Consider the following 23,425-nt stretch of genomic DNA (forward strand, 5'->3'; position numbering starts at 1 on the left):
TTTGAAGAGTACACTTTTAGACTGGCTTAATTATTTTTCTTTGTTTAGCCATGCTGCATTTAAGCTTAGGCTTCAGACATTCTAAGAATATTTTCTGCCAATCTTGGTGGTAATTGTCTCCCTTACTTCAGCTTAGTATCTGGCCTATGTTTATATATTTTCCTATCTTTTCCTTTTTAAAATTGGGATATAATTGACATATAACATTGTATAAATTTAAGGTGTAAAACTTATTGATTTGAAACATTTATATATTGCAGTATGATTACCACCATAGCATTAACTAACAGCTCTATTATGTCACATAATGGTCATTTTTTTGTGTGTATGATAAGAACAATTAAGATCTAGTTTCTTAGAAACTTTGAAACTTATAATATTGTACTGTTGACTGTAATCATTATGGTGTGCATTAGATCTCCAGAATTTATCTCCTAGTTGTAAGTTTCATTCAGACCAACGGTATACATAATCTTTGAATACTGAGAACTGACTGATTTCCATAACTAAATTGTTTATGAGCATGACATGGTATTTTATTGCAAAAAATTGTTAAATACCCACTTTTGATGCTCACAGTAGGGTCCAGACTTATAAACATATACCATTATTAGCTTCCAGTTTAGTTCGTAGCTGGATTCCCTCTGACACCACTAATTGTTGCCTAATTTGAATAGAAGATAGAGAGGCACATGAAGTTCATCTTTAAACTGTGCAGGGCCTGTTCAAAGAACCTTTGTGCTCTGTGCAATCAAGAGAACTGGTCAGTGTTTGGACTTTTTACAGAACAACAGTTAGTTTAGAATTTGCTATTATTTTTCCTGTTTCCTTTCAAAATACTAAGAAAGGGCAGCATATTTAGTTTTTAATTTTACTTTTTGGGCTACAACTTTTTTCCTTACAAAAGCATAATTTTAGCTTTTATTCTTCTTTCACTCAAAATGTAAATGTTGGAAATAAGGCCAGCTTAAAAGTGATTTAAAAAAAAAAAAGGAATTTGTGTTTAGGTAGAAGTTTTCAAAATGCTAATGATTACCTAATTTACTGCCCTTGCCATAAGAGAAATAACTCTAATAAAGATTGATGTCTTTAACCAGCCTGCTTTGAATTTACAAGCTGACTACCGTTCATCTGTAGGCCACTTTTTCATATGAAGGACAACATTCCATTATTAAGAAAAACTACACAAAACTCCAGGGATGTGAGTAGAAGCCCACAAGGAGAATTTCCTGTTGGAGTGGATGGGTTTACTGAGTGTCCTACATCTGCCACCTTAAATTGCATCCTCCCCTAGGGTTTTCCTACTTGAATCTCAACTACTACTACCAGTACACTGGACATTAAGTTATCTGTGATTCCTTTTAAAATGTTTTCTTGGCTCAAAGCATAGCCAAGACATGCTGATATACTTTAAAAAACCAAAATCAATGGCAGAACAAAATGTAAATAATTACAGAAAAAGCCCATAGTATTAAAATTAAGTGTATGAAATACTATTTGCTTGCCCTAAGAATCCCAATAAGATTTACTGCACCCCAAATCCTCTCATCCTTCATTCATTTTCATTGATTCTGTATATTTTTATTTAGTGTCTGCTATGTCCCAGTGACTATGATGGACATGAAGGATATACTAGTGAATAGGAAAGGTGTGTTTTTGGCCTCTTAGAACTTATAGTCTCTTAGAGAGGATTGATGGTGAAGTAATAAAATATGACAACCATGACTTAGGCATTGTAAGATTCCAGTAGTCTTTTGAAAGCATTCCTGAGGAAATAGCCGACTTGTTTCACTTAGCCTAATCCTTCCAAATTCATTCATGTCATTGCCAATGGCAAGATTTCCTTCTTTTTTATGGTGGAATAATATTTCACTATATATATATTCACATATGTATATGTGTGTAAAAAATGTATATATACGTGTGTGTGTGTATAAAACCTATCTCACATTTTCTTTATTCATCCATCTATGAAGTTGCTTTCATGTCTTGGCTATTGAAAATAATGCTACAGTGACTGTGGGGGTGCTTTGGATTTTGGCCATTCTAGTAAGCATGTAATGATATCTCACTGTGTATTAATTTGCAATTCCCTAATAACATATGATGTTGAATATCTTTTCATATGCTTATTTGCCATCTATATGTCTTTTCTGTCAAGGTGTCTATTCAAGCATTTTGCCCATTTTTTAAAATCAGGTTTTTCATTTTCTTATTGTTGAGTTTTAAGAGTTTTTTTGCATATTTTGAATAAAAATTCTTTATCAGATACTTCTTTTGCAAATGTTTTCTCCCAGTCTGTGGCTTGTCTTCTCATTTTCTTGACATTGTCTTTTGCAGAGCAGAAGTTTTAAGCTTTAATGAAGTCAAGTTTATCAATTATTTCTTTTATGGATCATGCCTTTCAGGTTGTATCAAAAAGTCATTGATCTTTTCAAGGTCATCTAGGTTTTCTCCCACATTATCTTCTAGGATTTATAGTTTCTCATTTTACATTTAGGTCAGTAATCCATTTTGAGTTAAACCTTCAGAGTGTAAATTCTATGTCTATGTCTAGATTCATTTTCTTACAGGTTGATATCCAGTTTGCTCTAGCATGATTTGTTGAAAAGACCTTGAGTATAATGATGTCAAAATCCACACAAGAAGAAAAAGACCATTGAATAGGCCTGTATCTATTAATAAAATTGAATAAAATTAATAACCTTCCAAGAAAAAAAAGAAAAGAAAAGAAAAGAAAAGCACAATGCCTAGATAGGTTCACTGGTGAATTCTATCAAACATTTAAGGAAGTTATTATACTGGACAATCTCTTCTCAAAGATAGAAGCAGAGGAAATACTTTGTAACTCATTCTATGGCTCCAGCATTGCCTTAACATCAAAATTAGAGAAAGATGTAGGAAGACTACAGGCCAACATCTGTTATGAATATAGATACAAAAATCCTCAACAAAATATTATCAAGTCAAATCCAAAAGTGTATAAAAAGAATTATACACCATAACCAAGTGAGGTTTATTTCAGGTATTCAAAGCTGTTTTAACATTCTAAAACCAATTAATGTAATTCATCACATTAACAGACTAAAGAAGAAAAATGAAATAACTATATCAATAGATGCAGAAAAATATTTAACAAAAGCCAACATTTATTCATGATAAAAGACTCTTAACAAATTTAGAATAGAGAACTTCCTCAACATAATTAATAAACTCTACCAAAAGAACATGGAACATCTCCCCATTTAGTTCTTCTCTGATATTTCCCATCATAGTTTTGTCATTTTCCTCATATAGATTTTGTACATATTTTGTTAGATTTATTTAAAGAAAGTATTTAATTTTTTTGTGTGGTGCTAATGTAATGCACTGTGGTTTTAGTTTCAAATTCCGCTTCTTCATTGCTGGTATCTAGGTCCAATGCAATCTTGATCAAAAAAGCCCAGAAGAGCAGAATGTTTAATCTGCTACTGTTGGATGAAGTAGTCTATAGATGTCTATTATATCCAGTTGAATGATAGAGCTGTTGAGTTCAGCTGTATCCTTACTAATTTTCTGCTGTTGAAACAGTCCATTTCTGATAGAGGGGTGTTGAAGTCTCCAACTATAAAAGTGAGTTTATCTGTTTCTTCTTGCAGTGTCAGTTTTTGCCTCATGTATTTTGACACTCTGTTGTTAGACACATACATATTAAGGATTATTATATCTTCTTGGAGTATTGGCTCCTTTATCATTATGTAATGCCCCTCTTTATCCTCGATAACTTTTCTTCATTTGAAATCTAGTCTGTCTGCAAATAATATAGCTACTCCTGATTTTTTTTCCCTTAGTATTAGCATGATATATCTTTCTCATCCCTTCACTTTTAATTTATATGTATTTTTATATGTAAAGTGTGTTTCTTTTAGACAACATATTGTTGGGTATTGTTTTTTCATCAACTTGGACAATCTCTTTTAATTTATGTCTTTAGTAGACCATCGACATGTAAGATGATTTTTTAATAGTTGGATTAATATTTACCATGTTTAGTGTTATTTTCCTATTTGTTATCCCTGTTCTTTGTTCTTATTTTTGTCTTTTACATTTTTTCTGTTTTTTATGTGAGTTCAATTTTGTAGTTTGAATTGATTGAATTGTTCTGCTTTTATATGGTTTAAATGGATTTGATCCCATTTCTTTCCTTTTTTAGAATATCTGTTTATACTCTTTTTTTCCCACATTTTTTAGTACTTGTCCTAGAATTGGTAACTTACATTTACAATAACACTATATTGCTTCATGGGTAGTGCAAATACCTTTTAATAACAAAATATTCCTAGTTCTTCCCTCTCACCCACTTGTATCATTGCTATCATTTTCCTTATACCTAAGCATACATACACTCTTTTGTATGGATTTATCCCAGGTATGCGGCTGGTTCAACATTAAAAACTCAATTAATGCAAACAATTACATTTCATTTATACATAGGCATACATATATACTTATGTATATGTACATATATATACACATACACCTGTAATCAAGTACATTGTTTCTATGTTATTTTGAATAAACTTAGGTGTTAGATCAATTAATGTAAGAAAAATAAAAGTTTCTAATTTACTTTCACTTATCCTTCAGTGCTCTTCCTTTCTTTATGTAGATCTTAGATACTCACTTATATAATTTCTTGCTCTCTGAAGAACTTTTAACATTTCTTGCAAGGCAGATCTACTGGCAACTTGTTCCCTCAATATTTTTTTCTTTTCTTGTTTTTTGTCTGTGAAAATCTATCTTTTTCCTTTACTTTTGAAGGATAGTTTTGCAGGGTATGTAGAATTTTAGATTGGTGGTTTTTTAATTTCAACACTTTAAATATTTCATTCCACTCTCATCTTGTTTACGTGTTTCTGAGAAGTTAATGCAATTCTTATCTTTGCTCCTCTGTATAGTAAAGTTGTTTTTTCCCTCTGGCTTCGTTCAAGATTTTTTTTTTTTTCTTTATTTGACTTTCGGGAGTTTAAATATTATGTGCCTAGGCTTTGTTTTTATGTTTTGTTTCATTTTGCTTTTTTGCATTTATCCTGTTTGACATTCTTTGAGCTTCCTTGATCTGTAGTTAATGTCTGGCATTATTTTGGGGGAATTCTCAGTCATTATTGCTTTAAATAGTGCTTTTGTTCCTTTCTCCCTTTATTTTCCTTCTGGTATTCCTATTACACATATGTTACACCTTTGTAGTTGTCCATAGTTCTTGGATATTTTGTTCTAGTTTTGTCCCTGTCTTTTTATTATTTTCTTTTCAGTTTTAGAAGTTTCTATTATCATATTCTCACACTCAGAGATTCTTTCTTCAGATGTTCCATTCTACCAATGAGTACATCAAAGGCATTCTTCATGTCTGTAACAGTGTTCTTAATCTCTAGCATCATTTTTTAGATTCTTTCTTAGAATTTCCATCTCTCTGCATACATTATCTATCTGTTATTGCATGTTGTCTACTTTTTCCATTATTGCCCTTAGCATATTAATCAAAGTTTTAAAAAATTCCTGATCTGACAATTCTAACATTCGTGACATATCTGACTCTGATTCTGATGCTTGTTCAGTCTTTTTAAACTGTAGTTTTTGCTTTAGTATGCTTTTTTTTTTTTTTTTTTTTTTTTTTTTGCTGTTGAAAGGCAGACCTGATGCACTGGATAAAAGAAACTGTGGTAAATAGGCCTTTAGTAATTGAACACTGAGGTATAGGGGGAGAGAGGGAAAGCATTCCCTAGCCCTGTGATTAGGCCTCAGTCTTTTGGTGACTCTGTGGCCTGGACCATGAACTTCACTAGTGCTTCTCCTTCCTTCCCTTCCCCCTTAGGTGGGACACTTTGGCTGGAGGGGGCTGGAGTTGAGTATTTTTCTTCTCCCACATGGAAGGCTAGAGGAAGCTGGAGTTGAGTATTTCACTTTCCCAGGTAGGTTAGGGTCTAATAAAACCCTACCATGTTAAGCTCCGGTAAAAATAGTTTCTCCTGCATGTAGGCCTCATGAAGATCAGAATGCTCTGGTATATTTCAAAACGGTTACTTTTCCTTTTTCCCTGCTGGAAGCACAAGGGGGTTGCTCTCCAATATTCACTGTGAAGAACTAGTAGGCTACCTGGAGGTAACACTCACAAAAGTGTAGAATATAATTGGGTCTCCCTGGAAGTTTTAACTTTGAGTTGTTTACAGTGAGCCTTCAGTAATTTATCAATTACAGTTTAAATTTTCCTACCTTGGCACTGGTTCCCATAGAAGTTCCTGCCCATGGGTTTCTGCTCTAGTAATTTATGATTCTCTGTATCCACCTGTCTTTCTCTCCAATACTTGGAGCATTGATTTTCCATGTGGTCTAACTTATCTGATGAATCTAAGAAGAGTTGTTGATTTTTCAGTTTGTTCAGCTTTAAAATTGTTGTTAAAACACAGTGGCAACTTCTCAGCTCCTCACATGTCTCACTGGAAACCAGAAGTCTGCTATATATACGTTTTTTTCCCCTTATCTTTTTTGTCTACCTAGGATCACCAGGATGATGTTGATTAGATGGGTAGTAGACATTTTTGTCTTGTTCCTGAACTCAGAAAAAAACATTCTGTGTTTCACCATTAATAATGACGTTTGCTGTAGATATGCAATCAAAATGAGAAAGTACTCTCCTATTCCGAGGTTGCTGAGAGTTCTTTTTTTTTTAAATCATGAATGGATATTGAATGTTATAAAGTGCTTTAACTGCATCTATTGTAATGACCATATGATTTTTTACCTTTATTATGTAAAGTATATTATACTGATTGGTATATGAAACTTTAAGTAAGTTTATATTCCTGGAATTCTTCCCACTTGATCCTTTTGAAATATTGTTGGATTATATGTGCTAAAATTTTGTTGAGGATTTTTGCATTTATGTTTATGATGGTGATTGGTCTGTAGCTTTCTCTTCTTGACAATTCCCATTTTTGACAATGTACTTGTCAAGGTATTGCTGGCCTCATAAAATGAACTGGGCAGTATTTCTTCTTTTTCTGTTATCTGAGAAATTAATATATATTGGTACTATTTCTTCTTTGAATGTTTGGAAAACTTCACCAGTGTAGCAATCAGGGCCTAGAGTCACCTCCATGGGAAGGTTTTTGATTATAAATTCAATGTCTTTAGTAGATAAAGAACTATTTTTATTTTCTATTTTAGTAAGTGATTTTTTTAGGAACTGTCTCTTTTTCACCCAGATTTTCAATTTCATTAGAATAAAGTTGTTGAATCTATCTTATTATACTATCTGTAGAAATATATAGTAATGCCTCCTTTTTCATTACTAATATTAATAATTTGTTTTCTTTATTGCTTGATCAGTCTTGCTGAAAGTTTATTAATTTCATTGATTTTTTTCCAAAGAATTATCTTTTAGTTTTGTTTTGTTCTCTATTGAACTACAGTTATCTGTTTCATTGTATTTCATTGACTTATGCTCTCAGATATTTTTTTCATCATCCATTATTGGGGGTTTACTTTGTATATTTTCTCTAATTAAGATGGAACTTAGGTAATTGATTTTCAATCTTTCTGCTTTTGTAATATTTGCAAGTTAAATTTTTATAATGCATTATCTGACATTCATATTTTGAGATGTCAGATTTTCATTTTAACTCAGTTCAAAATATTATCTAATGTTTATTGTGATTTATTTTTTGTGCCATAGATTGTTTAGTGTGTTTCCTAAATCCTTATTTGGGGATTTTTTTAGTTATCTTCTTATTACCTATTTCTGTTTTGATTCCATTGTGGTCAGAAACTATACTCTCCATGATTTCAATTTTTGAAATTTGCTTAGACTTGCTTAATCCCTCAACATGTAGTCTATTTGAGTAATTTCCATGTGCACTTGAACAGAATGTATCTTATGCAATTATTGGGAGTAGTATTTGATATATGGCAATTAGTTAATCTAAGGTAATTATTCTATATTATTCTATATTTTTGTTGATTTTACTCTTATTCTACGGAAGAACCTTTGTTAAAATCTCAACTACGATTGAGGATATGCCTAATTTTTTCTGTCAGCTTTGGTTTCGCTGAATGATTATACCAGTTTTAGGATTGCTGGAATGATCCTATATCATTATTAAATGTCTTTTTAACTTCTATTGATATTTCTTGCCTTAAGATATATTGATATTAACATATCTATACCAGCTTTTTTTTTTTTTTTTGGCTGATGTTTGTATGACATAACCTTTTTAATCTATTTACTTTTAATCTTTTTGTCTTCTATATATAAAGCTTCTCTGTTGTAAAAAACCTAAAGTTGGGTTCTATTTTTCATCCCACTTTGATTATCTTTTTAAAATTTGTCATATTTAGTCCATTTGTATTAATATAATTTCTGATATGTGGTTTTAAGGCTACCATTTTTATTGTTTTCTGCTTACCTTGCTCATCTATTATGTTTCTAATTTCTCAGTTTTTGCTTTTCTTATTAATCAAGTATTTTGTTGTTTTACTTTTCTTTCTCTGTGACCTTATTGATACATCATCTTTCATGACTCTTCTAGTGGTTATCCAGCTTTCCATGTTGAACTGTTTGGTTATACTGCTTTGCAAGGAGTAATTAAGGGCTCAAAGCATTCATCAGGTACTTTTGTATCTTTGAAACTGTGATAAGAATGCCACATTGAGATAGGATTTAGATGAATTCTCTTTTGTTCACTATCAGCAGAGTGAGCTCTGAGACACCTGTATTTTAAGTCTATGTCACAAAATGTGATCTTGAATAAGTTACTTTTCTTATCTAGGCTTCAGTTTCTCTGTTTATAGTATGGGGGTATTGACCAGTAAATTCTGCAGAAGCTCTTTTAGCTTTGATATTCTCTTATACTGAAAGAGATGACATGGCTTGCCACTGTATCTTATAAAAATCTATGATATTCAAAATCATTTATAAAGATTAGTGGCCCCTCTGCTCCTAAAAAATACCCAAAATATTAATAGGAAATTAATGGAAAACCCCCTCTATCGTTTTAATAAAGAACTGGTAAAGAATAATTTTTTTGATAACATTGTTTTAAAAAGTAATATTCTAGTTCTGATTCTGCCATAAAGGAGTAACTGGTAGTGGACTTAATCTACTAATATAAACAAGAAATTTTGATCAGCTCTATGTAACAATTATTTTAAGAAATTAGAAAACAGGAAGCACAAGACTATAATCCATGCTAGAAGGAAAACAAACAGCCCTAAGAGTACCCTGGCTTTCTACCTGGTGGCACTAGGAGAACCAACCTGAGTACTAAAGGGCAACCTCACTGAACTGAGCAGTCAGGGATCAGTGACTGGGGAAATTATAGTGGCTATAATTTGCAGGGGTCTCTAAGAATGAAAGAAGCTGTACAGAGATAGAACTCCTCAAGTCTTCTCAGGGGCCTTCTTGAGTTTTTGGCTGAATACTAATGCTAATACTACATGAATAGATTGTGACTACAAGAGGTGGCAAAGAACAATTACTTGGAAGAGAAAAACCAGTAAACTGCAAAACTATCAGGGTTCATACGCTATAGGGATACATTTAAGTTCCAACTTTCTATAGTGCAATGTCTTCATTAAACACCCAGGACATTCAGTGAAGACCCAGAAAAGCCATACATTTCGAGTAAGGGTAAATTAGCCCTAGAGTAATTGATACTCTATATCTACCATAACAAACCTTAACAAGAAGCCTCAAAAGGATCAAGATGATCTGTGAGTAAATGAATATGCATCAGAAGAAAATTCATACTATTTAAAGGAAAGGAACAAATTCCAGACACTCAGCAATATAATATATATATTGTCCAATATCCATTAAAAACACCAGACATATGAAGAACAGGAAAATATAACCTGTAAGCATGAGAAAAAAAATCAGTAGAAACTCAGAAACTACAGAGATAATAGAATTAAAATTGCTATTATAAATATGTTAAAGAATTTAAAGAAAAACATGAATATAATGAAAGGAAAATGGAAACAATAAAAAGGAACACTTAGAAATATAAGAAGTGAAAAATATATCTGAAATGCAAAAAAAAAAAAAAAAAACAAACCTTGAAGGACTTAAATGCCGCTAATTAGCTGTAGATTAAAAAATTAGTTAAACTAAAGACAGTATAATAGAAACCATCCAAACAGGAGCATAGAGATAAAAAGACAGAAGAAAAAAATAAACAAAGCCTCATAGCTTTTAAGAAATAATGGTGTACCATATGTAAAATTAGAGTAGCTAAAGAGGATAGACAAAATATATATTTTTTGAAGAAAACAATGGCTGAAAAAATTCCAAATTTGCCAAAAAATATAAATCTCCAAGAACAAGGAGGATAAACACAAAGAAAAAAATATATCAAAGCACATCAAAGTAAAATTGCTGAAAAATAATGAAAAAGAACCTTAAAAGTGACCAAAGATACATTGTTTGTAGTGAGGCAAAAGTAGAAATTATCCCTGACTTCACATTAGAAAAAAGAAAAGTCGGAAACATTGCAATGGCATCTTTTGGTATCCTAAAGAGGAAAAAAGTAACCTATATTTAGCAAAACTATTCTTCAAATCTGAGGTGAAATAAAGACATTTCAGACAAACAAAAGTTCAGAGAATTTACTGCCAGCAAGTTTTCACCACAGAAAAAATTTAAAAATCTTGTCAGCTAACAGAAAATAATTCTTGATGAAAACTTAGGTTTTTAAAAAGAAATGAATAGACTTAAAAAAATGGAAAGATATCCCATGCTCCTGGATTGGAAGAATCAATATTGTTAAAATAGTCATACTGCTCTAGGCAGTCTACAGATGTAATGCAATCCCTATCAAATTACCCAGGACATATTTCACAGAACTAGAATAAATCATAGTAAAATTTATATGGAATCACAAAAGACCTAGAATTGCCAAAGCATTACTAGAGAAAAAGAAAGAGGCTGGAGGAATACCTCTTCCAAACTTCAGACAATACTACAGAGCTACAGTAATCAAAACAGCATGGTATTGGTACCAAAACAGACATATGCACCAATGGAACAGAATAGAGAGTCCAGAAATGAACCTACAAACTTTTGGTCAACTAATCTTTGGCAAAGGAGGCAAGAACATACAATGGAATAAAGACAGTCTCTTCAACAAATGGTGTTGGGAAAACTGGACAGCAGCATGTAAATCAGTGAAGCTAGAACACTCCCTTACACCATACACAAAAATAAACTCAAAATGATCAAAGACTTAAACATAAGACAAGATACAATAAACCACCTAGAAGAAAACATAGGCAAAACATTATCTCACATACATCTCAAAAATGTTCTCCTAGGGCAGTCTACCCAAGCAATAGAAATAAAAGCAGGAATAAACAAATGGGGCCTAATTAAACTTACAAGCTTTTGCACAGCAAAGGAGACCATAAGCAAAACAAAACGACAACCTACAGAATGGGAGAAAATTTTTGCAAAAGATGAAACTGACAAAGGCTTGATCTCCAGAACATATAAGTAACTCACACGACTTAATAAGAAAAAAACAAACAACCCAATCCAAAAATGGGCAGAAGATCTAAGCAAGCAATTCTCCAATGATGACATACAAATGGCCAATAGGCACATGAAAAAAAAATGCTCAATATCACTAATTATCAGAGAAATGCAAATCAAAACTACAGTGAGGGATTACCTCATACCAGACAGAATGGCCATCATTCAAAAGTCCACAAATGACAAATGCTGGAGAAGCTGTGGAGAAAAGGGAACCCTCCTACACTGCTGGTGGGAATGTAGTTTGGTGCAGCCACTGTGGAAAACAGTATGGATATTCCTCAAAAGACTAGGAATAGACTTACCATATGATCCAGGAATCCCACTCCTGGGCATATATCCAGAAGGAACCCTACTTCAAAAAGATACCTGCACCCCAATGTTCATAGCAGCACTATTTACAATAGCCAAGACATGGAGACAGCCTAAATGTCCATCAACAGATGACTGGATAAAGAAGTGGTATATTTATACAAGGGAATGCTATTCAGCCATAAAAATGACAACATAATGCCATTTGCAGCAACATGGATGTTCCTGGAGAATGTCATTCTAAGTGAAGTAAGCCAGAAGTAGAAATAAAAATACCATATGAGATTGCTCATATGTGGAATCTTAAAAAAAAAAAAGAACATAAATACAAAAAAGAAATAGACTCATAGACATAGAATACAAATTTGTGGTTGCCAAGGGGGTGGGAAGTGGGAAGAGACAGACTGGGATTTCAAAATTTGTGGATACTGACAGACATATGCAGAATAGATAAACAAGATTATACTGTATAGCACAGGGAAATATATACAAGATCTTGTGGTAGCTCACAGCGAAAAAAAAAAAATGGCAATGAATATCCATTCGTGTATGACTGAAAAACTGTGCTCTACACTGGAGTTTGATACAACATTATAAAATGACTATAACTCAATAAAAAATGTTAAAAAAAAGAAAATTGCTCTTCTAAATTTGAAAAAAAATGGGCAAAATATTTGAATAACACTTCACAAAAGAATATATAAAAATGGTCAATAAGTATATGAAAGTATATTTTATTCTTTAGCCATTAGGGAAATGTAAATGTAAGTTAAAACCACACTGAAATACCATTATATACTCACTAGAATGACTAAAACTAACACTGAGGTGTTAATGAGGATATAAAGTAACTAGAACTTTCATATATTGTTGGATGTGTAAAATGATGCAGCCACTTTAGAAAACTTTTTGGCAGTTTCTTATAAAGTCAGGCATATAATGACCCCACTTTCAGAAAAAAATCAATTTTTTGAGGGGAAAAAGAGACATATATTCATAAAAACACTTATGAATAAATTTTTGTTGTAGCCTCAAAATGGGAGAAACCCTCATGTCCAAAACATGATGAATTGGTAAACAAATTGTGGTGTATTTATACAATGGAAATCTACCCATTAACAAAAAGGACCAAATTTTAATACATCCTGCAACATGATTGAATTAAAAAACTGTATGCTAATTGAAAAAATCCATATCCAAAAAGTACATACTGTGTACTTTCATTTTCATAAAGTTCAAGAGTAGGTGAAATTATGCTGTAGCGATAGAAGTCAGATCAGTGGTTGCCTGGGCTAGGATTATGGGTAATTGACTGAAAGAGTATAGGATATATTTTTGGAAATGTTCTATATCTTCTTTGTGGTGGCAGCTGCATGAGTGTATAATTTGACAAAATTCACCAAACTTACATTTATAATGTATACATTTATTATATGATATATATTAAATTATACATCAATATAGTTAATTAAAAAGAATAAAGTAGTTTAGTTGCTGCTTGACACACACAAAGTGATCTTCAGTACATTAAAGAATTTGTTTTACTACTTACCGTGTACAGAGCTTTGGGTTAAGTAATAAGGAAGAACACAAAGTGGTATTGGCAACATTCCCTTGCCAATAAGGAACTTACGATTTAGTTAGGTAATGAAGTATGAATTTTACCATATATTTAGTCATATGGTGCATTTTAAAATTGGTAAGTAATAGCAGTGGTAGATGTAGAAGAAAGAGTTACGAAGTTTGAAGTTAATGAGTTGATAAATGAAAAAAATATTAAAAGCACAATGCCTGACAGGTAATATGTACTCAGCAAGTGTTATTTTTGCTTTTCAGAGAATGAGAATTTATACTTGAGGTAATAAACCAAGGGATAATTGAGTAGGTGGTATTTAATGTAGGCACCGCAGAATAGGAGGATTTTCCATAAGTATCAAGAAGTGGGGAGATACTCAGATCAGGACGATTTCATATCCAAAAGTGTGGAAGTGAAAAAGCACAAGACATGTACAGAAGAATGAAATATGTTTGGTGTACTCATTTGAACAGAATAAAAAGCTTCATGTAGTAACAATAGGAGATGAATCACTAGGGCCAAATTATGGAGAATCCTTAAAGCCAACTTGAATGTAACCTTATTTTAAGTTGATCCCTTATGGATTGTCAATACATAAATAAAACAGATAAGGATATTTTATCAGTAAAAACTTATTTTGTAACTTCATTTTAAATATAAACTCAGTTAAGCAGAACAGCAAAGCTGTTTTGATGAACATAGAACTGAAATCATGGCTTATCTTAGATAGGAGTTGTTTTTAATAAACCTCAGCTTCCACTTTATTTCTGCTGTATTTTCTTTTGGTTGTAACATGTTCAGAAAATCCTAATTCAGATAACTAAATAATTGTAAATAGCAGTCCTACAGCATTTTACCTTAACATTGTTGCATATCTTTCAGTGAAGCAAGAGGTTTATTTCAAGGTTTACATAATAAATGTGTTATTCTGGTAGTACAAGTTAATGCATTGGTGGTTTCCAGTGTGTTCAAATTTGGAACATAATACCTTTGAGTGTGTATGACAGTATTTGTTATGGTATTTATGTTGCTTAGTCTTTTTTTTTTAAGTTGCAACTGGCAGAAACCCAACTCAAACTTGTCTAAGCAAAAATAGGAATATATTGGCTTACATTATCAAGAATCCCAGGAGCAGAATTTGGCTTTAGCTATTTTGGGATGTAAGTATGCTAACATGATGTAAAGATTTTTTTCTCTATCTTTTCCTATCTCCACTCCTCTCTACTTTTCTTGGTATTTTTGGCTTAATTCACTCTTATTGCAGATAGGCTCTCTCCATGTGCCAGGGAGGATGGCCATGATGATCCCAGGCCCACATGCTTGTAACTTTCAACCTGAGCATAAGTGAGTCTTTCTACATAGTTCCAGCAGAGAGTTCTGACTGGGTCAAATTCCTCCCTGTGTGGCTGGGAGGAGCAATAAGAGGCAGGAAGCAAAGCACTGTGGTTGACAACTACATCAGGACAATAGTGACACTCAGAAATATTTCCCCAAAGATACCAAAAGAAGGCATATAGGACACAGTGGACACACAAAAATTATTGTTTCCACAGTTTAATGCAGTTTTTAAAAGGCAGTTAAATATGTATTTGAAAGAGTAAAATGAAATCGAACATTTGTAGAACCCAAAGAGCAGTGTCTCATGTTAAATGGTTTGAATACGTTAGCCTTTGGCAATGGAGCATCAGAAAATAGTGTCAGGCTGCATAATTACTTCTTGTACATGAAGATAAAACCTAATTTGGGAAGGATTAGACTTCGAGTTCAACAGTATTTTTAAGCAGCATCTTAGCTACTCCTTTGTGGATGATATTTAGGAAAGGAAGGCTCTTAGTTCAAACATGGTAAGGCATTATGGAAAATGCAATATGGAGGAATAGGAAAACCCTCATACTGGAGTGTGTATGGGAGAATTGGCTGTTGGACACTATTGACTTTTACTGCAATACCTTGAATTTTTAGTGCCCTTCTCCAAAGAACTAGAGCGCTTCACTCCATATATGAAGCAATTAATAACAGATGAAATTACTCATTTTCTTCTATTGAATGCTGAATCGTAGAGACTATAAAACTGATGTTCGAATAGTGATTTAAATAGTCATTTCAGTAAAACCAGCAATGAACTGGAGTCAGGGCTCTGTCACCCACTGTTTGACCTTGGGAAAGGCAATTTACTTCTTATCTTGACTCTGTTTCTTAATTTCTGAAATGGGATTTGTTCTTGGTGATCACTGAAGTCTCAGCTACAGCAGGAAGCTATGAGCCTCTGAATCACCTGCTGGATATTTCCCTCTTTTTCTATGTTAGCGTTAGCAGCAGTTGTATGTTGATAGATATGGGAAAGGAATTTGGGGTTTTTTTGGGGGAGGGAAGTAATTAAATTTATTTATTTATTTTTAAATGGAGGTACTGGGGATTGAACCCAGGACGTCATCATGCTAAGCATGCGCTCTACAACTGAGCTATACCTTCTCCCCTAGGAGTTTGGTTTTGAATGATCCTTCTGATAGTGTTCTAGGTGCGAAGCAGCTTTGGAAAGCAGATGAGAGACACCTCTTACCTGCACATATAGAACAATATGACTTCTGTGAGTATATGTTAAGTGCCAGTTTTAAGGGGTTCCTATAAAAATTATCAGACTTTGTAGATCAAAACAGTGCAAAGAGAGATTATTGCACCTAATATGATGATGTCTGTATGTGTATTTCTGGCAGCTTTCAAATGTGGGGCTTTTTCTCTCTTAGGAACATGCCAAAATTTTGCATCTAACAGTTCTAATGACATTTTCAGTGGCTCCCATTCACACACACACACACACACACACACAGAACTCACAGTATATTATCTAGTAAAGTGGTTGTGGAATTAACATTTTTCCTGGAAGGAATATATCTAATTTAATGACCAAATCGTTTTAAAGCAGCACAACAGAATTTCACAGGAACTAAATCTATTTCTTCACACCGATCATGCATGTTTTACTCAAGCATTGAGTCATTAGCATGTTTATAATGGTTCTAATTTAGCACAACATTTTCTGAATTTTATCCTTGAGTCATTTACAAATTGTTCATATTGAATAAACAAAGGAAACAGATTGCATTTTATACTTAGTAATTTATCTGAAAGAAGAGGGGAGGGTTAATTGTTTTAAAGTTTTGGTCTGTTTGGGGAAGTGAGCCTGTTTTTTCATTGCTAGGCATAAATGCCATTTCTCATCTTTTCAGGGATGGGGGGAGGCTATGGAGGAGTAAAATGAAAAATTAGGACCAGGACAAGATTGGCCACTCCCAGAGGGGAGTGTGGAGCAAAAGGGGAGCTGGCACGAGATTATCCAAAACAGTTGGTGCATTCCTTAATGATCAAGTGCTTGAGAAGTCCAGCTCTTCCTGGCAGAGCATCTGTGTTGATGTTTATATCATTGCCCTGCTGTATGGGAAAGGCATGCTTTCTCTTGCTGCTTGGCTAAAAATAGCATGGAATATAGCATTGTATGAGATATTTTAAGATAGCAAAAACATTTAAGAGGTTAAAGGTTTGGCTTTTGGATCAAAAAAGATCAATGATATAACCCATAGTGTTCCTTACAGACTGAATTTTATCTAGAGTTTGTCAGTGATTTGAACTCTTGGTTAGGCAAGTTATTCTAGGTTCATTTGGTGCAGTCTGAAAAACCCACTCTACTGTCTTTTCTGTTCAGCTTCCCAGCGTGAAGAGCAGGACTGAAAACAGCCTCTATTTATACCCCCTTGCTTGTATTTGGAAAATCAGTTGTTTCATTGGAGAGAGGGAGAGAGAGAAGGAGAGCACGAGCAGTCGTTAGGGAGTGTGCTTTGTACGTTATAGTGACTTCAAAATAAAACTGGCACATTTTAGTGTCTAATTATTTTTAGTGAGCTTGGAGGGTTTTAATTAAAATTTAAGAGTGCTCTTCAAGCTCTCCAGGCTCCAATTTTATCCCACTGTATTGTGAAGCACTTGTCACTGTGGAAAAATGTACAGTAACTGTCATGTGGGACTCTGTTTCCTAATGAAAAATGGGGGATTGATGATCAGCAAGGATCTAAATATATATTGTCAAAATTAGTTGTAGGCCAAGGTCAAGGATATTTTTGACAAGTTATAATTGTTTATTGGATACACAGAAAAGTTATTGCTTTTGAAATTTATGTTTCTTATGATAAAAATAAAAAGGGATTGCTTTAATATTCTCTTAAGAGTTCATAAAGTAGTAGGAAGTCTGTATAAAGGAGAGCAGTCATTGTTTTTTTCCTCACTAAAGTATTTTAAAGATATTTTCTATGACATGATTCTAATGTTTTATCATTTCTAATTTGAAATATCACTTTGACAGAAAAGGAATAATGATGTGTTTATTCACAGGTTGTTTTAAAGTACGATAAAAAAGATTTTTTTCCATTATCCTTTTCTATTCCCTCATGATTTAATTTTAGTGATAATTTCTTTACTCTCTTTGACCCTTTATTTTGCACAGAATAGGAATTAATTCTGCTGCAGCTTTGTTTAACTAGGAATAATTTTAAATTGTTCCTAACATATCATCATATAGATTTGGAAATAGATATCTCACATTCTATCACTTCAAATTTCCTTTGTACTGTAAAATTATTAGAATGATAAAGCATTCCTGCTTACCCAGCCTGAAACCTAGGTATTTATGAAGCAGAAACATTTGTAATCCTATATGCAGGATATTTATAAAAAATTAGTTTTGATTTATATCTTTTTTCCTTAGCAAAAGTTTATTGAAATAAAAAACCTTAAATTTGCAAAGGAAAAGAAGAAACAAAAACTATGCAACTGAGAATTAGTTTATAACATATCAAAACCTTTTTCATCCTTGATTGAAATATAAACAAGAACTGAATTTCAACTCTTGATTTTTGATAGATTTGCTTTTATTACATTATTTACAAAAATTAGACAAGATAAATATAAAAAAGTCCTGCATTTCAGTGAATATGTATTGGTATATGGACACTAATTCTTTAAAAGTAAGAGGAATTAATTTTGGCCTTTTCCACTTTTATACTGAAGTGTTATGGCTTACTTTTATTTTTAATATGTACATATTATGATAACACTTAATACTATAATGTTGTGGTTCTTTATGTCAATTTCCAAAAGGTGTGTAGCTTCTCTCCTGTTTAGCTAAGACAAGTCAGTCAAAATACTAAAATTTGAGTAGTCAAACTCAGCTAGTAAAATAAACTGGACATTTTTCATTGTTTTGAGGACTATGGCACTACCATAACTATATTAGTTGTTTTCAAGTCAATTGTGTAAAACATATTTACTTGTGTAGAATAATCTAAGAATATCTGGGTGATGTTCAGTCCTTTTTTCCATTTGGAATCCTTCATGACTGCTGAGTTAAAGCTACTCTACGTGATCTTGCTCTTTCTGTGTACGTAATGCAAACTGGACTTCTTTAGTTTGACCTCTTTGATTTTAGCATTTGTGTGTGATCAGAGAGGGACAAAGTCTGACCTGATGACTTGCCTTTGTAAAGCTAGTGTCCTATTAATGTAGTTGAAGTATGTGGTATGAGGAGGATTTTAATTTTTGCCCTTACCTAGATATTGTTTTGAGTGGGAAATTTGAAAATACTAATTTTATTTTTAACTTTATTCATTACATATTTCCTCATTTCAAATTAGAAACATCTCTGTGGAGGCAGTAGTGTCCTCTGCCTATGCAGTATTTAGTAACAATCTATATCTTCTGGTCCTTTTTCCCCCCACCTTCCTTGTTTTACATCACAGAATGAAGTATGCTTAGTACTAATTGTGGAATGCATGCCCTTAGAGATCTGGCAGTCAGATAATTAGGTGAGAAACCTAAGTTTTTCAGGAGATCTACTCAGAGTTTTGAATCTTCCTGGAATCTCCTAGACTTGAGATGAAATGCTGATAGAGTTGTATGTAGTAACTTTTATTGGCCTGTAGATAAAGGCAATCAGTGATTATTATTAAATATTTTTGTGGGCTATAAATATACATGCAAAGACTGCTTTATTTTGTCCCCTCAGTTTCTTCTACTGAAATGCAGACTCATATAGCTAGATTAATATAGCATTATGGTGAGGATTAATTTTCTAATAAGAATGTGAAAATGTTTGAATTTATTAACTTATTAATGAGTAGCCTTTATGTAGAGCTGTGTCTACATGGTTTGATTTATGTTTGAAGTGTGTGTTCCTGTTGTCCATATAGTTCTATTTTTCTCCCATGAAGTTTCAGTATTCTTTTCTTGGAACTCTGAAAGATTTCAAGTCTATTAATAGAAATGAGAGACATATTTTAGCTTGTTTACATTTAGTGTATATTTAATCATAGTTTATGAACTTGCTCTGAATTTGTGATCATTACTAGTAAATTGGGCTTTTGTATTGACCATTATAATATATGCTCCCATCTCAAATTTTAACCAAACAATTATTCTTTAGCATTTATGTCAGTAATTATCAGTTTACTACAATGTCATCACTTATATTAAAGGGTAAATAAAACAACAACTGAGTTGGATAGGAAGTTGAAGACATTTTGTTGATTATTCTTAAACATGATCTAATGTTATATGCATCTCTCTCAGAACTTTAAACCAGATTTGAAAAAAAAAGTAATCTCTGATAGGCATGGCTTTGAAGATTCTTAACTCTCAAACCTAGTATTATTTTTTCTATGACTTTAGCATAAAAGCAAAATAATACAGAATGAAGTATATGCCTCATTTCTGAATGTAAGATAAAAGTACCATTTTGGAAATTAAATACAAACTGAACATGTGCATGTGCATGTAGAATCTACTGGAAGGTCACTTAGAATCCAATTTTTAATCACAGTGGTAGATCACTTGTTGACACCTAAGAAAATAATAGTAAAGAATGGAAGGAAAGGAGGAGGAAAGGTAAGAAGGGAAGAAGTAAGGGAAGGAGCAGAGAGCTTTCACTTAATAGAATCAAGCTGACTTCTATTTAGAAAGAACTTCAGCTTTTGTGATAGCAAGCTGGTATGGGTGTTCTTCATTAACCAGTTTCCCGACACGCTGATCTGGATTCCATCCATGCCTTAATTGATTGATCATGTCACGGACAAATGTTAATTGTCTTCACCAATACTTTCTAACCATGCAGTGGTCTTCTCATCTCTTACCCAGGGCTCACTGTCTTTTTCTAAAGCTTATCTAGTTTCTAAAACCCTTTATATCCATCCTGACCTTACTGTCATCCTGAAAAATTCAAGGGGGATTTAGAAGTTAGAGAAGAAAATGAAAGGGAAAATGCTCAAGAGATAGGTACTGATATGGGAGAGAAAAGACATTTGGAATTGAAGTAACTATTTTAAATATAATTTAAAAAAGAAGTTATCAGAATTTTGACACTTGGAATGTTAAAGTTTAATGGGAGTATGTTTTGCACTGAGGATTTAGTATTTAAATCTGCATTCCCTTTTGGAAACATGGCCTGTTTGTTAAGATTTGAGGCTTAAAAGATACGCGTAAATAGTTGTAAGCAGTAGCTCCAGTTGTAAATCCATCCAAACAGAGAGAAACAAATAACTCATTGATAAAAATTTGCTAATTATTAGAACATTCAAAAATGTAAACTTATGTAAACTTTATGGATCTTTATAGAAACAAGTGTAATCACTCCCTATAATCTAGTATGCTGTTTAGAAATGCAGCAGGTCAAATGGTGTTTAAATAAGGCATTTCTTGAAAAGATCATGCATCTCTTTTTATATAAAAGTTTTAGCTGTTTTCGTTACTGGGGGACAGAGAACATCTTGACTTTATTTTCTTTGCATTTTCCTCTAAATAGGTACTTAACAAAAGCTGCCATATGTCTATTTCTTTTTTAAGGACCAAATAGTTGCAGGTTGATTGGTCTTTTCTCCCTTGAATATTTATCATTCTTACTTGAATAGCACATGAATTTTGCTTGGACTTAAAAAAAATTAGCTGGATTAAAAGGAATAATATCTAAACTTAAACCTGTAGGAAAGAGTCCCTTGTTTTATACTATCAGCCTAGGAAATGATAAATGCTGGCTGGATATTCATATAATTATAATGCCAAGATAAGGTTATTGAGAATTATCTTTTTTCCCCTGGGAATAGCTTAAATAATCTTCTGGCAAAAATTTTAGTTGTGGCATTTTATAATAGAGTAATATAATTGTCTGTATCCTAGGATTAAAACAACAACATATAACTTCAATCATTTTTGAATGAGAGAATTTCTCCATAAACTGGTCTTCTGGATTTGTAATATTTTAATGTTTATAAAATATGTATGTAACATTTTTAATACTTACTTTTCTATTTTCATAGATTCCTCCTGCATGGAAAAACTACTTTCAAAAGATTGGAAGGAAAAAATGGAAAGATTAAATACCAGTGAACTTCTTGGAGAAATTAAAGGTACAATATACAAGATATCAAACATCAATGTAGAGATGTTATTTTGCACCACAACACCTTTGCTTATCTTCTGTATCCTAACATTAAATTCTTATCTCTAATATTTATTTTTGAGAGAGTAAATGTATAGTGTGACCCTGAATTTTTATTCTTTCATAAGGTTTATAGAATGAAAGTTTTGCCCTCTCTTTTTATTGGTCTATGAACATACAACTTATAGGATAAACCATTTCATTAATTTACTGAAGAAAAAGTATGTAAAAGAAAAAAAGTTATGTCAAAGATGAACAAATTAAGTTAAATATAAATTTAGCCCTTCCTTTTGAAATAGTAATAGCTTAATTTATGAATCGAAATTATTGATTTGAATTTCTTCTGATCAAAAAGGGTAAAGTGTAACACCTATAAGAAAGGAGTTTATAGAATGTGCTGTTTATGGTTTATGAGTGGATTCTGCATCCAGTTTATCTTGTTCTCCTGGCTCTGCCACTTAGATGAGTGATTTTGGGCAAGTCACTGAAGTTTTCTATGTTTCAAATTCCTTGTATATAAAATAGGAATAATAAAAATTACCTACCCTATAGGGTCCTTAAGAGAATTAGTATATGTAAAGCTTTTAAAACTGCCTGGCACTTAAGAAAGAGCTCATGAGGTTAACTTGTGGTCATTGTTATTAACATGCCCATAAAATCATAGCTTGATTAATCTCAGATTCTACAGAATTTAACATTTTATGATCTCTGACCCAGATGAGGATAAGCATCTTTATTTTTAAAGATAAATGATTGATGTTATTATTTTGAAACATATTAAGAAGTGGGCAATCCCAATATATTACAGAAGTAAGTTACCCTATCAGTTAAGTGGTTATACCTTTGTCTAACTCTCTCTTCTTGATTCCTTCTGTATGACTAGCTTTTGGTATTGTGAATTGAATCCATTGTCATTAATTAATTTTATCAGTTGTTCTTTATAGACAGACAGTCATCACTCTCACTTGAACTAATAATTTGGGAACTTAATTACATTATTTTTTGGATTTATCAAATGACTTCAGGTGAATATTCCCAATAGTCATTTAAGATGAAAATTCGACAATAACTACCTGATGACAATTTTATTTTGAATTTATTACAGAAAATTACCTAGTGTTCAGGCATGTTATATTAACTCAAATGAAGGGAAAAGGAAGTCATCTCTTTTCCAAGGAATAAATAATAAGTCATTCTATTAACTAATATAGTATCAAAATCAAGTGAAAATTTGGATATTATTTTGAATTTCACTGCTTCTGTTGTGTACTCATAAAGGCCATTGGCTATTTTGGAAAAAAAAAAAACTCAATTTATAACTGACGGGTAGAAAGAAAGTCATTAGTGACATATTCTTTATCCAGCTGCAATAACATGGTGTGTGCTACTTTGCACGTCATTCTGTATTTCTTCCCTTTCCAAAGTCATTGGTTTTATAACAGTGAGAACAGAAATGGTTTACGCAAAGGCAAGCTTTTGCCAGCATGAATGATGGGGG

At 32.5% G+C, this 23,425-nt stretch overlaps 1 protein-coding gene across 27 annotated transcripts in view; it reads left to right on the plus strand.

Moving 5' to 3' along the window:
• The window catches only part of SOX6 (SRY-box transcription factor 6), a 556,391-nt gene that overhangs the window by 300,888 nt on the left and 232,078 nt on the right, over nt 1–23,425 (plus strand). For all 27 annotated transcript variants that reach the window (XM_032488948.1, XM_032488938.1, XM_032488944.1 and 24 more), the window contains one exon: nt 21,806–21,895. In XM_032488948.1, the coding sequence (XP_032344839.1) occupies nt 21,806–21,895 (90 nt within the window). The remainder of the gene's footprint in view (nt 1–21,805; nt 21,896–23,425) is intronic.

Source organism: Camelus ferus, chromosome 10, assembly GCF_009834535.1.
Source record: "Camelus ferus isolate YT-003-E chromosome 10, BCGSAC_Cfer_1.0, whole genome shotgun sequence".
NCBI classification, from domain to species: Eukaryota; Metazoa; Chordata; class Mammalia; order Artiodactyla; family Camelidae; genus Camelus; species Camelus ferus.